The sequence below is a fragment of the Notolabrus celidotus genome, chromosome 21 (assembly GCF_009762535.1).
Source record: "Notolabrus celidotus isolate fNotCel1 chromosome 21, fNotCel1.pri, whole genome shotgun sequence".
In the NCBI taxonomy this organism is placed as follows: domain Eukaryota; kingdom Metazoa; phylum Chordata; class Actinopteri; order Labriformes; family Labridae; genus Notolabrus; species Notolabrus celidotus.
In genome coordinates, this window is record NC_048292.1 from 90707 (window position 1) to 110496 (window position 19790).

General features: G+C 44.0%; 1 protein-coding gene across 1 annotated transcript; it reads right to left on the reverse strand.

Moving 5' to 3' along the window:
* cpm (carboxypeptidase M) lies at positions 1-19502 on the reverse strand (the record flags this gene model as incomplete). Its single annotated transcript, XM_034673064.1, has 8 exons — positions 1-2176; positions 3233-3381; positions 4600-4752; positions 5290-5460; positions 7726-7831; positions 8142-8241; positions 11478-11650; positions 19401-19502. Coding segments are annotated over 8 exons (1215 nt in total), but the record flags the coding sequence as incomplete, so codon positions are not given.
* Positions 19503-19790: the final 288 nt, after the last annotated feature.

Here is a 19790-nt window from a genome sequence, read left to right on the forward strand (position 1 = left end):
TGCCTTTTCTTTTCTTTTCTTTCTTTGATGTTCTGTTTAATATTGAGCACTTTTATGTCTTTGCACTGTTGCATATAAAAAATAAATATTAAGAAATGTCAAATTTACTGAAAGTTATCTTACATTTTGCGCCTGTAATCCTGGATCTGGATAGTCCAGTTCTTGTGGATCAAAGTTATTCTTCCTAAAGATCACAGACTGAAGGTTTCATCTTGATAAAACACGAGTTTACTTTATCTAATTGAGTTCATCGTTATCGTCTCACTCAACCTGTTTTCAAGATTTGATCTGATCTGATATCTTTGATCTGATTGGTTTACTTTTTAACAGCTAAAAGTAAACAAGAGTTTACTTAAAGAGGAAGATAGAAAATGTCAGCACACATTCCAGATGCTTCACTTTCACAGGTATTGAATAAGTCCCATGAGGTTCCTTTCTTCTTAATAATTTCGCAACCCCTCAGACTCATTTCTGAAACCACATAGAGGACCTCAAACCCCCCAAAGGTGGGACCCACAGCTGTCGGCATGACTGGAATGATTTAACCCTCCGCGGCGTGAACTGAGCACAAAGAATGAACGCCTGTTGGAACAGGTCTGATGACTCGACTCTCCAGAGTCATAAATCAAACACACCTCAGTGGGTTAAGATGATTAATGTGTGGCGTCATAACAACCACTACATTTCACAGCTCCTCGTTACAATTTCAACACCTGATTACTGCAATGTTGTTCTCTCTGCCTTCAATAATCCTTCTTCTGAGGCAGCATCCCTGTAAGTGCTTATTTAAAGAGATCCTCCTCCTCGTATATATAATCACACGGTCCAGCCTGATCACAGCCGAGCAGGAACATCTCAGCAGGGAGGACCTGTGGAGATCTACAACACCAGAGTGTTTATCTGATGGAGTCTGCAGGAGAGTCGCACTTTCAGTTTCTGTGATTGTGATAAAGTTTTCTTGTGACTGCGTGAGACGCAGGAAGGAGGACGGCAGACGGTAAAGGCTGGAGGTTGTTGTGAGGCAGCTACGATAAGACGGAGACGTCAGAACTGTCTCCACGAGGAGAACTGGTTTGTGGAAGCCAAGCGATAACAGGGATGTCCCTGATTGGCCCTTCGATGTCGGCTCTGCAGAATTCACCATGCATTAGATTCTTCACGCACGTACACCATCTTGGATGTTGCTACCAACTAACATAAGCATCTTCCTCATTAGCTGTTAGCTCAAAGTGACAGCTTTGTAAATGATTCCCTGGTAAATATGAGAACATGAAAGTCCTTTGTCTTGTTAGCATACAAGCTAGCTTTGTTGGAGGCTAGTTAAAAATGTTTACAGTTCTTTGCCGAGTATTCCTTTGAGTCTTAAAAAGAGAATCATTTGATCACATACATTTTGTTTGTTATTGTTTCAGGCACAAAAGCATGCCGGTTAGCAAACCAGCTAGCTTTAGCATGATTGCTAGACTTCACCTCTCCAGGTAAAACGTTGTTTTGCCGTTCCCTTTGAGAGTAATAATCAGTGTCAGTGGGTTTTTTCTAGGAGAACAAGTACCAAATTTGTTCTGGTACAGAAGCTGGCTAGCTTGTTCCTGGTTGCTAGCATGCTAAGTATTAGCTTGCTAGCTACAACAGCTCAGATGCACATATATGTGACGTAAATAGTAGGGAGTTTAAGTGTTAGCAATAACACTAACAATACCGCCGCTTTGTTCAAGTTTCAAAATGTCTTCCATCGGATTACACAGAGAGGAGTTAGCTGCTGTAGCTAACTCCTGTTCCCTCCTTTATGAGAGCCTCTCAGGGGGGGACAAAGCAAACCCAGAATCTGGGTTCAAACACCCTCTTTCAGTGCTCTCTGGTGGACTTCATGTCTCTGTTCTGTGATTCCTTACAGGTTAAAGGTTGAATCTCTTCTTCAGTTGATGAGGGATCGCAGCACTCCTGAGAGCCCAAATATCAAAACCAACCCTGTCCATGTTTGTCTGTTCATGGCTCCGCCTCCCTCCAGGTTTAGGGCGGGGTTCAGGGTGGGCGTTTGCGTGGGCTGAGCTGAAGTGCTGCCGCTGGCTGAGGTGACCTGTCGTAACCTGAAGTCGTGTTTCATGGCGCAGAATTGATCCGGACCATGCGGGATGTTTAGAGTCTCTGTTAGAACCTTGTGGCCCGGGTAACTCACCTGTCGACCAAAGAGCAGAAACAAGTCTGTCATAAGAGAAATCCAAAAAGCAGTCAATACAAAAACAATGAAAGAAGGTGTAGTTTTACGTTCTGCCACTAGAGGTCACTGTGTGGATCTGTGATTACCTTGAAGGTGTAGTTTTACGTTCTGCCACTAGAGGTCACTGTGTGGATCTGTGATTACCTTGAAGGTGTAGTTTTACGTTCTGCCACTAGAGGTCACTGTGTGGATCTGTGATTACCTTGAAGGTGTAGTTTTACGTTCTGCCACTAGAGGTCACTGTGTGGATCTGTGATTACCTTGAAGGTGTAGTTTTAAGTTCTGCCTCTAGAGGTCACTGTGTGGATCTGTTATTACCTTGAAGGTGTAGTTTTACGTTCTGCCACTAGAGGTCACTGTGTGGATCTGTTATTACCTTGAAGGTGTAGTTTTACGTTCTGCCACTAGAGGTCACTGTGTGGATCTGTGATTACCTTGAAGGTGTAGTTTTAAGTTCTGCCTCTAGAGGTCACTGTGTGGATCTGTTATTACCTTGAAGGTGTAGTTTTATGTTCTGCCACTAGAGGTCACTGTGTGGATCTGTTATTACCTTGAAGGTGTAGTTTTATGTTCTGCCACTAGGGGTCACTGTGTGGATCTGTTATTACCTTGAAGGTGTAGTTTTATGTTCTGCCTCTAGGGGTCACTGTGTGGATCTGTTATTACCTTGAAGGTGTAGTTTTATGTTCTGCCACTAGGGGTCACTGTGTGGATCTGTTATTACCTTGAAGGTGTAGTTTTATGTTCTGCCACTAGAGGTCACTGTGTGGATCTGTGATTACCTTGAAGGTGTAGTTTTAAGTTCTGCCTCTAGAGGTCACTGTGTGGATCTGTTATTACCTTGAAGGTGTAGTTTTAAGTTCTGCCTCTAGAGGTCACTGTGTGGATCTGTGATTACCTTGAAGGTGTAGTTTTACGTTCTGCCACTAGAGGTCACTGTGTGGATCTGTGATTACCTTGAAGGTGTAGTTTTATGTTCTGCCTCTAGAGGTCACTGTGTGGATCTGTGATTACCTTGAAGGTGTAGTTCCCCGGCAGCAGCATTCTGTAGTACTCTCCGTGTTTGTCTGTTTGGAACGGAGACAGATTCGGGCGACCTTCGACCTCCACCAGTGCATTCTGGACTGGAATACCTGAGCCGTTGAGCACCTGACCTTTGACCCCTGAACACAAGCACACACAGGTAAAGGTGATTACTAAGGGTTGACTCCAGATGTAGGCAGGGAAGAAAAGGGTTCATGAACGGATGAGTACAGAAACACACGGACGGGTAGAACGAAATTTAGACAGGTAAACAGACAGACAGGTAAACAGACAGACAGGTAAACAGACAGACAGGTAAACAGGTAGACACACAGACAGGTAAACATACAGACACTTGGAGTGACAAAGTAGACAGATAGTTACAGGTACAAGTTGACAGACAGAAAGGAAGACAGACAGACAGACAGACAGACAGACAGACAGACAGACAGACAGACAGACAGACATGTTGACAAACAGGTAGACAGACAGGTAGACACACAGACAGGTAGACAGACAGACAGACAGACAGACAGACAGACAGACAGGGGAACAGACGGGTAGACAGACAGACAGACAGACAGACAGACACACAAACAGACAGGGGAACAGACGGGTAGACAGACAGACAGACAGACAGACAGACAAACAGACAGACAGGGGAACAGACGGGTAGACAGACAGACAGACAGACAGACAGACAGACAAACAGACAGACAGGGGAACAGACGGGTAGACAGACACACAGACAGACAAACAGACACACAGACAGGTAGACAGACAAACAGACAGACAGGGGAACAGACGGGTAGACAGACAGACAGACAAACAGACAGACAGGGGAACAGACGGGTAGACAGACAGACAAACAGACAGACAGACAAACAGACAGACGGGGGAACAGACGGGTAGACAGACACACAGACAGACAAACAGACACACAGACAGGTAGACAGACAGATAGACACACAGACAGGTAGACAGACATGTAGACACACAGACAGGTAGACAGACATGTAGACACACAGACAGGTAGACAGACAGACAGGTGAACAGATAGACAGGTAGACACACAGACAGGTGAACAGATGGACAGGTAGACACAAAGACAGGTGAACAGACAGACAGGTAGACACAGACAGGTAAACAGACAGGTAGACACACAGACAGGTAGACACACAGACAGGTAGACAGACAGGTTGACACACAGACAGGTGAACAGACAGACAGACAGACAGACAGACAGGGGAACAGACGGGTAGACAGACAGGTAAACAGACAGACAGGTAAACAGACAGGTAAACAGACAGGTAGACAGACAGGTAGACAGACAGGTAAACAGACAGACAGGTACTGACCCAGGTGAACCTGCTGGATGAAGGCCCGCAGAGCCTTCCTGTTCTCCGTCCACAGAGCGGGGAGTTCTGAGACCGGAGGAAACTTACAGCAGGAGATCTCCAGAGTCAACTCCAAACACTGAGCCCACAGGTAGTTATAGTCCTGCATCCCACCTGGACACACACACACACACACACACACACACACACACACACACACACACACACACACACACACACACACACACACACACACACACACACACACACACACATTATATTATATACCTTTATTAAAGGTCCTGTTGTTGTCAGATTATCTGGACGTCATCAGGTGACGTATTTCCAGGTGACATTGCCCTTTAACTCTGCTCTCTGCAGCTCCCTCAGGTCAAGTTGCTGTGTTGTCTGTGAGGTGATCAAGTTGCAGTGATCGAGTTTCTGCAGCAGGAAACCAGAGGAGGCCGTGTTGTCCTCTGCAGGTTTCCTCTGAAGTCTTTCTAGGAACTGAATTATTGACTTCAAGCGAAAACATCCAGAGCTGCAGTTTGATGCGGCGTCCTTTGTACCGTGATATAAAGGTGAAGGTTTAAAGTTTAGGGTGGAGAATGCTATCAACTTTCCCTTTCTGGATAAATGAAGTTTGCCTCATGTGAACCATCAGACTCTTTAAAGAGACCGTAGGGAATCATGGCGTCTTTAGACCCCTACCTTCTAAAGGGTACCACTTGTACCCGTTGGTGATGCCCTCCAGGAACGGCCTGCTGTCGGAGCAGCGGTTGCCTTTGTGCATGGAGGCGTGGTTGTAGGAGTACACCTTGGCCAGGTGGATGAAGACGTCGTTATCAGGGCTGACGCTGGCCCCGCCCATGAGCTCGGATCCTGAGAGAGAAACAGAGACAGAAGAAGTGTGCATTAAGACTCACGGAGCAGCTAGCCTGACAGCGGACTCTTACGGGGCGTTCACACCAGACCCTAGTGACACAGAATCGGGGGCGTTAATGATGCGTCTACGAAACTGACAAGAATAATGTGCATGAATGAATTTGCAATAATTGAAACAAATGGAACTCCAGCGAATCATTCGTGCCGCGATAGCCAATCAGAGTGTGAACGCAATGCTAAGGAAATCATTCGTACACGCAAATTCCACGAGAGTCGATGCAAAGACGTGAGAAGATGTCTGAGAAGTTCTTGTCTGACAGCAGAAATAACTCAGATTGGTCGGTGTGAATGGCCTCCGTATGATCCTGCGTGTAACCATGGTAACATTGTTTGCATACGAGATCAGCTGTTAGCAGCCCGTAGCATGTTGATGCTAAACGATGCTAGACCCGATGTTCCCTGGGAGCTGAGGAGAAGGAGGCGAGGACGACGTGCTGGTACTGAGGTGCAAGCTAAGAGAAGACCACATGGACCGGTCCTTCCACCCACCGTTATGGGGACTGTAAGATCTATCTACGATAAGGTGGACCAGCTAACCCAGCACCAGAGTAGCATCATGCTAACAGAGAGAGGATTTCACCTGCTGTGGGCGGACAGGATACAGGAGAGCCAGACTGAACTAACTGGGGAAGAAGACCAGCTCAGTCCTGGACCCTGTGGAGGTGGTGGCTGACAGGAGGATTATGTCCAAGCTGTCGTCTCTGATGAACATTTCTTTCCTTTATATATTCTTGTTAAATTCTTGTTCTGTACACCTTCTTGTTTGCTGCTGACACTCCATGAATTTCCCTGTTGTGGGACGAATAAAGGAGGATCTGATCTTATCTTATCTCATCATATCTTATCTTATCACCCCAAAAATGTCTGTGAGTGGGTTGGGCTTAAGAGGCGTATCACACAGAGCAGAAAGGCAGTCAAAAACCGAGGACCACAAATTGACCAAGGAGGGATAAGACCAGAACATATGGCCCAACGAGACTGGGTTATTGCACCTGGGACAGTTAGAGTGATGAATTCTACATAAAACCTTGAATTGAATTAACCCGTGTCGTATATAAATGGAGGAGGTGTGCACAGCAGACATCCTCAGGAAGTATTATTCCAAGATCCTGCTCCCAGGGTTAGGGTTAGGGTCCTAACCCCTTATCATAAAGATTCAGATTCAACAGCTTATGATCTTTGCTTGGGGGTTTGGGATATGAAGGAAAATGTTTAACAGCAAAGGTGTGTGCTTGGAGGTATCTGAAAAAATGTGATTTGGGAATATTGTGTTCTTTGCATAGAAATTCAAAAGACATAAATGATTTTTCATCAAACGCAATCTGACATGTGTAAACAAACATCCTCACGTTCATATCCCCATGAATAACACGGACGTCCACATGGGAGATGTTTGCAGTATTAACAGGTTTTCTTGTGTTTAACTCTCCAAACAGGACCATGTGTGGTGTTTAGAGTCTCTGTTGGGCCTCATGTTTATTTACAAGCTTCTTGTCTCTGTCTTCCATTCTAATACGTCTAACAGCTGGAAGTGTTTATTACTGATCTACACCAAACACTGAGCCAGAAGCATCCAAACAGAGCTGAGCACTGAGGCTGAAACAGAAGAACTTACTTCACACCGACACTTGAATGCATCGTAAGACGGGCTGCAGGTTTACTCCCGACCAGCTTCAAGGTTTTAAAGGACGTGACGTTGGTATTTTAAAGATCTGAATGCAGTGTGTGAGCAAACTGCTCCACTGGACTTGTGTATTTATCCAACGCTGCTCAACAATGTCACGGTCCTGAGTCTGACGGTGGCGCTCCAAGGCCTGTTTCCTGTCTCTTTCTCTGCTTTGTACTTTCATATAATCTAATCTCTGAAAACCAAACACTGTCTCCGGGTTGTTGTGGACCACCTAGTCCAGTCTCAGTTTCAAGGACTTATTGTTTTAGAAAGTTATCGTCTGAGAAACGTTTGTCTCCTCCGTCTGCTGTGGAGCAAAAACTCTGACTGTGGAGTCTGACGATTCCTCCCCAAAACACTGACTCAGACTTTAAAAGGCACACCTGGGCGAGCAAAACCAGAGACCTTCAGATCGAGGTTCCTGTCTCACACGGAACAACCTGGCACCAAGTTATTTTGTTAAAGCAGCAGAACTGTCGTCTTGTGTGTGTGTGTGTGTGTGTGTGTGTGTGTGTGTGTGTGTGTGTGTTTACCTCCGTTGCTGTTGTCGTAAGGATAGCTGGCCACCAGAGCTCCTCCGTGGAGGTTTGCAGAGAGGACAAAACTCTCCATCTTCAACCAGCTCATCACGGCCCTCACCTGGAAACACACAGAGCACAGGTCAGCTCAGATCCAGACACCTTCAAAATAAAAGGAACGGCTCAATCATTCCATGAGCGGCTGCTCAGTCAAGTTTTTATAAACATTAATAAGAGAGTTTTGGTAATCCTTAAAAGTCTGTATCAAGTTAATATAGTTTTCCAGTAAAATGGATCACTTCATTCAAGATCACAAAGATTTCCAAACCTGGATCTGTCTCATCCAGATGAACCCAGGTGAGTCTAACCGCAGCAGGATGGTGTTTGTGAGATCGAGTAAAATAACAACAGAATAGTGTTTTATGATTCACCTCTGCCTCCCTCTTCTCCTCGTCCATCTGCTGCCTCTTTTTCAAAGCATCAAAAGCATCCGGAAAGTTCCTGTTCAGATCTACGCCCCGAGAGTTAAACCTGAAACAGAGAGAAAGACAGAGACAACATTAACAGCTGACTGAGAACAGAAGAACTGCAGGGCCCGAATCCTCAACAGTCAGTCACTGAGGTCAGAGGTCGGCAGCTGATCTGCCTTTTACCATATTTGAAATGTGATCGATGTCTTTAAGACGTTTACTTCATATGTGAGGAACAAACATGAAGTCAATCTCAGAGAAACAACAGCTGCTGCCCGAGCTCCCATGGGCAGGGCACTTGTGTTGAAACACAGTTTCCCATGATCATGTGACCTCCTCTAGGAAGTGACTTTGTCTTTAAAAAGAAGACACTTAATGCCGTTTAGATCCACAGAGAACAGTTCAGAGAAGTTCACGATCCTCACAGAGAACAAGCGAGAGGAAAGAGGGGCTTAAAGGAGCCTGTAATCACATGACCTGATGACATCACGGGTCACTGACAGAAGCCCAGAGCGAATCTGAAACGGATTGTAGGGACTCAAGGACCAGAGCCCTTTAGGAGTCAGTAGATCTGATAGATAGAAGCTGTGCAGTGACTTCCACTACAGAGTCATGTCTGTGTTTAATGCAGTGACTTCCACTACAGAGTCCTGTCTGTTTTTAATGCAGTGACTTTCACTACAGAGTCATGTCTCTTTTTTAATGCAGTGACTTCCACTATAGAGTCATGTCTGTGTTTAATGCAATGACTTCCACTACAGAGTCATGTCTGTTTTTAATGCAGTGACTTCCACTACAGAGTCATGCCTGTGTTTAATGCAGTGACTTCCACTACAGAGTCATGTCTGTGTTTAATGCAGTGACTTCCACTACAGAGTCATGTCTGTTTTTAATGCAGTGACTTCCACTACAGAGTCATGTCTGTGTTTAATGCAGTGACTTCCACTACAGAGTCATGTCTGTTTTTAATGCAGTGACTTCCACTACAGAGTCATGTCTGTGTTTAATGCGATGACTTCCACTACAGAGTCATGTCTCTTTCTAATGCAGTGACTTCCACTACAGAGTCAGTGACTTCCACTACAGAGTCATGTCTGTTTAATGCAGTGACTTCCACTACAGAGTCACGTCTGTTTTTAATGCAGTGACTTCCACTACAGAGTCCTGTCTGTGTTTAATGCAGTGACTTCCACTACAGAGTCCTGTCTGTGTTTAATGCAGTGACTTCCACTACAGAGTCATGTCTGTTTTTAATGCAGTGACTTCCACTACAGAGTCATGTCTGTTTTTAATGCAGTGACTTCCACTACAGAGTCATGTCTGTTTTTAATGCAGTGACTTCCACTACAGAGTCATGTCTGTGTTTAATGCAGTGACTTCCACTACAGAGTCATGTCTGTTTTTAATGCAGTGACTTCCACTACAGAGTCATGCCTGTGTTTAATGCAGTGACTTCCGTTACAGAGTCATGTCTGTGTTTAATGCAGTGACTTCCACTACAGAGTCAGTGACTTCCACTACAGAGTCATGTCTGTGTTTAATGCAGTGACTTCCACTACAGAGTCACGTCTGTTTTTAATGCAGTGACTTCCACTACAGAGTCATGACTGTTTTTAATGCAGTGACTTCCACTACAGAGTCATGTCTTTTTTTTAATGCAGTGACTTCCACTACAGAGTCATGACTGTGTTTAATGCAGTGACTTCCACTACAGAGTCATGTCTAATGGATTGAGTAATACCTGGTTTGTATATTCAAACAGAGACTCATGTAAACAACACTTACATTAATCTCACACTGGAGGATATATTTATTTGTATCTGGTGATAAGATATCGTCGTGTTGACTGAGACCAGGTTTCCTTATACGGCGTGGAAAGTGGGGACCTCAAACACACACACACACACACACACACACACACACACACACACACACACACACTTAAACAAAACTCAGATCTAAACCCTTCACTCTGAAACCCCGGTCTGGACCGTCATGATGTGAGTCCTCATGATGAATGTGTGTGAACAGATTAAGGTCCCCACAATGAAATAAAAACACACTCATACACGCTACATTAGCAGAAGTCAAAACATTTATAATTGGATACTTAGAGGCTTTTACTGTGACAGTGATCTATGCATGTGTGTGTGTGTGTGTGTGTGTGATACAGATCTACTGTGTGTCTGGTTTCCTGCCTATCAGAGTGTTTTGGGCGTTGGAGCGTCACATAGTTTAGTCTATAGTCAACATGTCGGCTACACATGTGTGTGTGTGTGTACATGTGTGTGTCGTCTCAAGTCTTCAGAGTCTTGTTTGATATTTGGGCTGACACACACACGTGCACACAGACATGCTTAGGTTTGAAACACATGACTGACGTGTTTGCAGCGGCTAAGATCTGGTTTTTAACCCTTAAAAGTTCAGGGTTCGTACGGATGCTTGAAATCCTTGAAACATGCTCGTATTTTAAAGGTGACATATCATGCAAAATGGAATATGTGTCCCTGTCTACAAACCCCCCGAAAAATGAAAAGAATCCATTCTGCCCCTTAGGAGGGAGGCATGCTAGTTGTAGGCTGTCTTAATAAACACAAAGGTCGCTTTGACTCCCCACGTCTGCAGATTTGAAGATCTAGTGGATGATTTTTATTTTGCATGGAAAAGTGCTAGCGCTAGTTAGCATAGCCACATAGCTACATGTTGGTAGCTGTGTACCAAGACACACGTCAACATGCTGACAAATAAAACAACAAGAAACACTAAATCTGTGACCAATGGTTCAGAAAGGTCCTGCTGCAGGCGCCTCTCCGTCAGGATCAGATTCTGGATCAGATTCAGAGGGTTGAAGTAACGCGGGTCTGTGAGCAGCCGTGTATATTCAGCCAACATGTAAACATTAGATCAACGTGCCGGCCGGACGAGGCCACGCCCACTTCCTGAGGGGGCGTGGTCAGAGAGCTCATTCTCATTTAAAGGCACAGACACAGAAAACAGCCTGTTCTGAGCAGGGCTGAAAAAGAGGGGTTTACAGGCAGACCAGAATCTGATTTATAAGTGTTTTTATGAGCAATAAACTTTAAAGACATGTTTTGGGGACCTCTTAGACCAATATATGTTGATGACAAAGAGCAGAATATGTCACCTTTAATACTATATGGTTTTTAAACAGACATAACTCCAGAGGATACAAAGTGTGTAGTCTAAACAAGGAAAACAAAAGGGTTAACACTCATATCAAAACGCTCTTTTACACCCGGTATGAAACAGTCTGGTATTTAAAGGTGGTTCTGGTACCTGCCGGTAACGTATGTGCAGTCTGTGTCAGACGAGTCGAAGCCGTCGGGGTTCATGGTCGGCAGGATGTGGATGCGCGTGCTGTTCAGTAACTGCAATGACCACGTTTCGTTGTTACGGTAACCACGCACCAGGTCGTCGATCAGATGTAGCAGCAGCACGCGGCCGAGAACCTAGAGACAAAAAAATGAGAGGTTAGTGAAAATGTTAAAAAGGTTTAAATCAGAGTGGATCACTGGGGTTGTGTTTGAGAAAGTGCTGAGTCATGTTAAGAGTTAAGCTGAATGGGGTTTGAACATGAACCTACACTCAGTCATTTCACCCCATAAGTGACTGTCTTTATAACATCCTGACTCACAGCTCGGCGAGCCGGCATGTTCCCTCACGACAGACCTCAGGAGGAGAGGAAGTGATGTCGTGACTCAGGTAGAAATGGAAACGTGATCCAGAGACGAGTCAGCGGCTGTTTTTCTGAGAGAGACGGGCTGATTGGACGGCAGGGAGCGAATAAAAAGACAAACTTTGTGAATGAATGAGAGCCTCGGGGGGAAGAAAGAGAGAAGGGTGGGAAAGGTGTGTGTGTACAGCTGCCACACACACGTCAGGACTAGCTTAGCCTCAGGGCGTCATTCTGTTCTCCTCAAACACTCGCCTCCCTCCTTTCTCTCTTCTGCAATCACTGAACAATAAACAGTTTGTACTTCTCAACTTGTGACCTGAACCTCCTGATAAAGACCCTCCTGATAAAGACCCTCCTGATAAAGACCCTCCTGATAAAGATCCTCCTGATAAAGAACCTCCTGATAAAGACCCTCCTGATAAAGACCCTCCTGATAAAGACCCTCCTGATAAAGACCCTCCTGATAAAGACTCTCCTGATAAAGACCCTCCTGATAAAGATCCTCCTGATAAAGACCCTCCTGATAAAGACCCTCCTGATAAAGACCCTCCTGATAAAGACCCTCCTGATAAAGATCCTCCTGATAAAGACCCTCCTGATAAAGACCCTCCCGATAAAGATCCTCCTGATAAAGACCCTCCTGATAAAGACCCTCTTGATAAAGACCCTCCTGATAAAGATCCTCCTGATAAAGACCCTCCTGATAAAGATCCTCCTTATAAAGACCCTCCTGATAAAGACCCTCCTGATAAAGACCCTCCTGATAAAGATCCTCCTGATAAAGACCCTCCTGATAAAGACCCTCCTGATAAAGAACCTCCTGATAAAGACCCTCCTGATAAAGACCCTCCTGATAAAGATCCTCCTGATAAAGACCCTCCTGATAAAGACCCTCCTGATAAAGATCCTCCTGATAAAGACCCTCCTGATAAAGATCCTCCTGATAAAGACCCTCCTGATAAAGAACCTCCTGATAAAGACCCTCCTGATAAAGATCCTCCTGATAAAGACCCTCCTGATAAAGATCCTCCTGATAAAGACCCTCCTGATAAAGACCCTCCTGATAAAGACCCTCCTGATAAAGACCCTCCTGATAGAGATCCTCCTGATAAAGACCCTCCTTATAAAGATCCTCCTGATAAAGATCCTCCTGATAAAGACCCTCCTGATAAAGAACCTCCTGATAAAGACCCTCCTTATAAAGACCCTCCTGATAAAGACCCTCCTGATAAAGACCCTCCTGATAAAGACCCTCCTGATAAAGATCCTCCTGATAAAGACCCTCCTGATAAAGATCCTGTCTACAGCAGAGATCCAGAAGAACCTACGAGACAAGGGAGCTCAGGGACTCCAGAAAGGTCTATGGTTAGTAACTTTAATGGGACAGGAAGAGTTAAAGTGAGAGACAGGCAGAGAGAGGAGAGAGAGGGAAAGACAGGATCCCAGTGTGTCAGTCTAAGCCTATAGCAGCAGAACTAAGACCTGGTCCAAGCCTGATCCAGCTCTAACTATAAGCTTTATCAAAAAGGAAAGTTTGAAGCCTACTCTTAAAAGTAGAGAGGGTGTCTGCCTCCCGGACCCTGACTGGTAGATGATTCCAAAGGAGAGGGGCCTGATAACTGAAGGCTCTACCTCCCATACTACTTTTACAGACTTTAGGTACGATGAGCAGGCCTGCATGTTGGGAGCGTAGAGTTCTAGAGGGGGAATATGAGCTCTTTAAGATATGAAGGGGTCTGATCATGAGGGTTAGAGAGTAGAGAAGCTAACTCTCTCTTCTTAGGAAGTCAGGACCAAGTCATGAGGACTCTTCTGCTGCGGGCCATCAAGTCCCAAACTAAATTTTATGGTGATCTGTTCAAAAGCTGCAGAGACATTTCACTCTCAAAACAACAAACGTGAAACTTGTTGTTAAGCTTCATAAACATTCAGGATTAAGCTTTTAGGATTTATCCTCTGGGGACCATGAATTTGTTTTAAAATTAGATGGTACTCATTTGAATAGATTTGGATTACCAAAGTAAAGGAGTGGCCGAAACTTCCACCAGCATCAGGAAACTTCCACCAGCATCCTCATGGCTAAAAATAGTGAACCGGAGCGTGTTGGAGGAGCCGCTGTCGTGATGTGAGCAGATTACAGAAAGGTTAGAGTAAGCAGTCGGACTGTTTGGTTAAAGTGTGAAAGAGTAGTGTCTCTTTTTAAATTCAAATCAGCGTTGTTCAAACAGCGCCCTGAAAGACGTCTGTTTGAGTTGGCAGCACCAAACCAACTCCAGCTCGGTGATATCAGCGGACAAACACACGGGCGCTCAGGTGATTCTCTCCCAACAAGACAAACCGCATTCCTGCTCCGGACTCAGCGTCATCCTGTCGGACTCAGATGAGGGTTTGAGACACCTCGCCCAAATCAGACCTCTTCCTTCACCTCCTGGGGTTTGATTTTCTGCAGAACACTGGAAGCTGTTTGCATCCTGTGTTGCTGTTTTGCTTATCAACACAGTTTCCTGAGAGCAGGCGTTCACAATCAGACCAATGCACCAAATCAAGGTTAACAAACACACCACAAGGCCAAAGGTATGTGGACAAGGAAACATTCCACCCACACCTAACATCACTGGCATTGATCTGGTATGATACCAAGTTAAAGATCCCCCCCTCTGGGCACGGTGAATGTTGAATGTCCAGAACTCTGTGCCAAGATACCAAGAGGACGTTTCACTGGAAGAGTGAAACCTTTGACCCGCTAATGTTACAAAACAAAGAGTCAATGAATCATCAGGGGTGGAAAGGTTGATCCGACCATGACCGTGAATGTTTAACGTAAGGACACTCTATCCAGGAAGTGTTAGTGGAAGCCCAATCACACGTTTCCTTCAAAATAAGAGTTCAGAGGAACGCCTCTCTCTTTTGGCAGAAGGTTAACCCTCTGCCCTCTGTGAGGACTGATGCTGGGTTATCTTTTTATTTTATTTCTTCCTTTTAAATTCTGGACTTGAACATTATGTTATTTTGTATCATACTGCTCTGTCAATCATATTGCACTTTCTAACAACAAAAGAAATGTGTATGAAATGTAAGTAATCAGAAAGAAAATGAGATTTGGAGATGAATACCATAATTTCAGATGAAGATTGGGAAACTTCCTGCAGAGTGGGACATGGAGCAACAGGTCGCCCCATCTGGAGGGACTTTGACTGGAAATAGGGATGAGGTTTTTTGATACCCCTCTGGTGACCTCCAAATTTGGTAGATCCTCAAATGAGTGCTGGAGGGGCTGAGGCCTGGTTGGAGACCATACACATATATATTCTGGGACTGTCCAAAACTAGAAACATATTGAAAAGGTTTTCAACTTGAAATTAAAAACTGTCTGGGTTTAGAACTGCCATTTGAACCCTCCTGCTTCTTCCTGGCCAGTACAGTGACCATGCAGCTCTGCTGAGGGGTATATGTAGTTGTTTCTGTTTTCTAATGTTTCTTTTGTTTAGTATTTTATTGTTGTTATAGTTGTTTGCTTTCTCTTTAATTTTCACTGTGAAGTTAGACTACACATTTTTTTTCTCGCCCTTATCCTCTTTATTTAATATTCTCATTATTGCTATTATTATTAGATTTTACTTATTTATTTTCAAACTGTGAATTCCAATTCCATTATAATTGATATTACTTTTTGTGTCTTTATTTCCTTTATTTGCATAAAATGTAAAAATTGTAGTAATAATAATAATAACTGAGCACAAACGATTTACTTTGACTGTAAGAAATAAAAATATCATTATTAAAAAAAAAGAAGGTTAACCCTCTTTATGTTGCGGGTCAAATTGACCCTTTTTAAAGTCTATTTTAGGCAGTATCTGCCTTTCAAACCAGCTAAATGCAACATAAAGATTTGGACAGCAAGTGACTGAAGAGGAGTCGTGTTAATTTATCAACATCACTTCATGAAAATAAAAAAAAGAAAAATTTAAAATAAAAGAAACAAAAATCCATGTCATATAAAACTATTGTATTTATATTTAGGGCTCTCCAATGTACATTAAAGAAGTTTTAACATTAATTTTAATGAAAGATGAGTTATCCTCTTTGAACTATGATCTGTGAGAATTAAAGAACACTAATGGACCAAATCTTGATTTAAATGGTTAATAATGGAGTTAAAAATGAGATTTTAAAAATTTGTGTTCTGACACGTTTGGATAATTGAATAAGCCCCGGGTCAAATTGACCCAGGAACATTATTACTGTTCCAGAGAAACAAACATAACAGGAGGGTTAAAACCTCTAAAACAGAGGAGGACATAGAAGTGTATTATTTGATCATTTATAAGTTTGCAAGTTGAATGTTTAAATTTTGTTCCCGTACATGACCCAGATTACCTCGCCTGCTCACCAGCAGTTGTGTAAATCTCACGCCCAGTCTGAGCTGACCTTGAGAATAGGATTCATGTGATTTCTCATGCTGCACAAACTAAAAATAAAGAACCACAATGATGCCAAAGAAGTCGTATATCATCACCGAGTCCAAGTATCACACCTAAAACCTGAGACTCAGAAAAATGCTTGAGATGCTTCATTAATAATTAACTGTAACAAAGGATCACATGGCTCTGTGGAATTAGGATGAGATCCCTTAAAGTGACAAACTCACAGATAAAAACACACAGCTGTTCCTCTCAGCTCTGGTAACATTTTAGTGTCTTTCAGCTTGTTGTTTTGGTCTGTACTGTTTGATTCAGCACTCTCATCGATGTTGTGTCCAGCGAGTGCAGGCGTCTCTCTTCAGCTCACAAACAGGTTAACTTACAACATACTTTTCAAAATAAAAGACTGCTGCATTTTAAAAAATAGAAAAGCATGAAAAAAAATTTTTTCTGCAATAAATTACTAGAGAAGGCAAAATAAATATTCTAATATTTATATTTTTATTTTCATGTTGTTCTATTATTTATTTAATAAATTCAATTTAATTTAATTAATTGTATTTATTTTGTTTGATTTATTTAATTTAATTTAAATTTATTACAAATACACGAGTCCATTAAAACAGTGACATTAAATAATGCACTCTGAACAAATCACAGTCCATTAAAACATTATATTAAAATTGAAAATATTTGCATATTATGTACTTTGTAAAAATAAAAACTTTAAAATAGGAAAAAGCTTGAAAATATTTTAGTTTAAGTCTGATTTTAAATAAATAAATTCTACAATAACTGACATAAAATATTGAACTCCTGAGGATATTCTAATTTTTTGGTTGAATTTTTGTGTTTATATGTCGTCTAAATTATGAGTTAACGTGAGCCTGGAGGTGCCGATGTCGTGCGTAACCCTTAAACACTTCCTGGACAGATATTATGGGATCATCTAAATATTGTCATGCTCCCCAGAGGATAAACTCTCATGCTTTTACTGACTGAGAGACCATTCCTCCTGGGCTGCACTCTAACTTTACATTTTTAGTACCAGAACAGAAAGGTCTAAACGGTCAGTATGCTGCAGACTGTAATGATCACAGCTGCCTCCAGGGGGCGGTGTTAGAATCACATGAAGCAGATCAGGCTGATGACCTCGTCTCTGTGGAGCTGCTGTCACATCTGAAAGTGACGGTTTCTTCTTTAAGCTAATTATAAAACAAAGTTCTCTGTACGACAACTTTTCAACTTCCTCTCAAACTTCTTCCCTGCTGTTAAAATGTGTGTGAGTGTGTGTGTGTGTGTGTGTGAGTGTGTGTGTGTGTGTGAGAGAGAGAGTGTGTGTGAGTGGACTCGGTGAAAAGGCCTTTTTCTGGAAGTTTCCTCTGACCAGACACACTCCACTGACTCTGTTTGCTGTGTGTGTGTGTGTGTGTGTGTGTCCTCGGGCGTGACTTGTCTATTTAAGGACATTTCCACTTACTTTCTCACACACACACACACACACACACACACACACACACACACACACACACGCACACGCACACGCAGTGTGCGGTCAGCTGTTGTAGGCCATTGCCACAGTAACCAGATGCTGGTCAGAGGTCGCTGAGAGTTTCCTTTGCAGCGTTTGGACTCCTTGTTCCTGATCCGTGTTTGATCCGTCTGGTTTATTAAAGTTTGCATGACGTTCGATTCAGACTTCTTCTTCTTCTTCTTCTTCTTCTTTGCATCATCACCAGTAAATCCCCCTGATGCTACATTTGCAGCAGAGCATGACTGTTCCTCCCAGAGAACAAAAGAAATCCTCCCCACAGCTATCTCAAAGAAAGAATAGCTTCTCGCACAGTCTGAGGTCTTCAGCGGGGGACCAAATAAACACTTGAAGATCCCACATTAGCAGCCAAAATTCACTTTGTATCATCCGCTCCGAATCCCTCTAATGAAGTGCTACAGGAAGCGACCAGTTCAGGGTTCTGACACCAAACGCTGACCTCTGCAAACACTGTGATTCAGGACGGCGGCAGCTCGGTCCACGGGGAGTTTCATTGAGGAACTGAAGATGATTCAAAGTAAGAACTGAAGCTTGTTCCAGATCAAGCCCAGATCAAATGTTAGGTTGCATTTTAAAAAGGTTGGTTGAAGGTGAATGCTCCGTCAGAGGCTCCATGGAGCCTAAAACAGGAACCTGGTGCTCCAAGTGGAAACAAATAAGTGCCTGTACTCCCGTTATTAACTTAATGTCAGGGTAGGAACAGACTGGTGAAGACCTGTGTCATCATCCACCTCTGCTTCTGTCCTCTCTGTGCTCTGAAGGAGCCGGGACAACGCTTCTGTCCTCTCTGTGCTCTGAAGGAGCCGGGACAACACTTCTGTCCTCTCTGTGCTCTGAAGGAGCCGGGACAACACTTCTGTCCTCTCTGTGCTCTGAAGGAGCCGGGACAACACTTCTGTCCTCTTCCTTTCACTCAGACTTTCCTCGTCCATCAAACTCTGCAGAGACTCTCCATCAAACTCTGGGGAGTGAGCGTCATGTGATGTCCTTAGTGTCTGTGTTTCTGCAGCAGAGTATCTTAAAAACAAAGCTCCAAGACTCACATCATGAACCCATCAAGGGACCGTCATCACCCGATCTGGGTTACCCCATGTGGGGCCTTTTTGGAAACTGAGGGGACATTTGTCAGAGTCCCAGATGGGCATCCCAGATGTGGCCTACATATCAACACAGGTGCGACCCATGTTGACCTGGATGTTTACCAGATTTATTAAACTTCAGCCACACTGAGTCTCACCTGTCAGGTTCTGCAGCAGTTTGAAATGATTATTATTGAGGCCAAATATTTGAATGTTGACTCAACGTTTTCAACTGGAACACACACACACACGCGCACACACACACACACACACACACACTTACACAGCCTGTCGACTGAACACAAAAGTGTGTTTGACTCTGAATGCCTTTTGTTGATCTCAGTAGTCTCTCTTTAGTCCGGCTTCCTGTCTGAAGGGAGGGGTCCTGTTGTGTGTGTGTGTGGGGGTTTAAATGTGTGTGAACGTGTGTGTGTGTGTGTGTGTGTGTGTGTGTGTGTGTGTTTGTCTCACCTCGTTTCCGTGCATGTTACCCACATATTTGAACTCTGGGATGCCAACGGTGTGACTGTGAGGACTGAGGCCGAGAGCTAACACCCACAACGTCTGACCTGAGAGAGAGAGGGAGAGAGAGAGAGAGAGGGAGAGGGAGAGGGAGAGGGAGAGGGCGAGGGAGAGGGAGAGGGAGAGGGAGAGGGCGAGGGAGAGGGAGAGGGAGAGGGAGAGGGAGAGGGAGAGGGAGAGAGAGAGGGAGAGAGAGAGAGAGAGAGAGAGAGGGAGAGGGAGAGGGAGAGGGAGAGGGAGAGGGAGAGGGAGAGGGAGAGGGAGAGAGAGAGAGAGAGAGAGAGGGAGAGGGAGAGAGAGAGAGAGAGAGAGAGAGAGAGAGAGAGAGAGAGAGAGAGG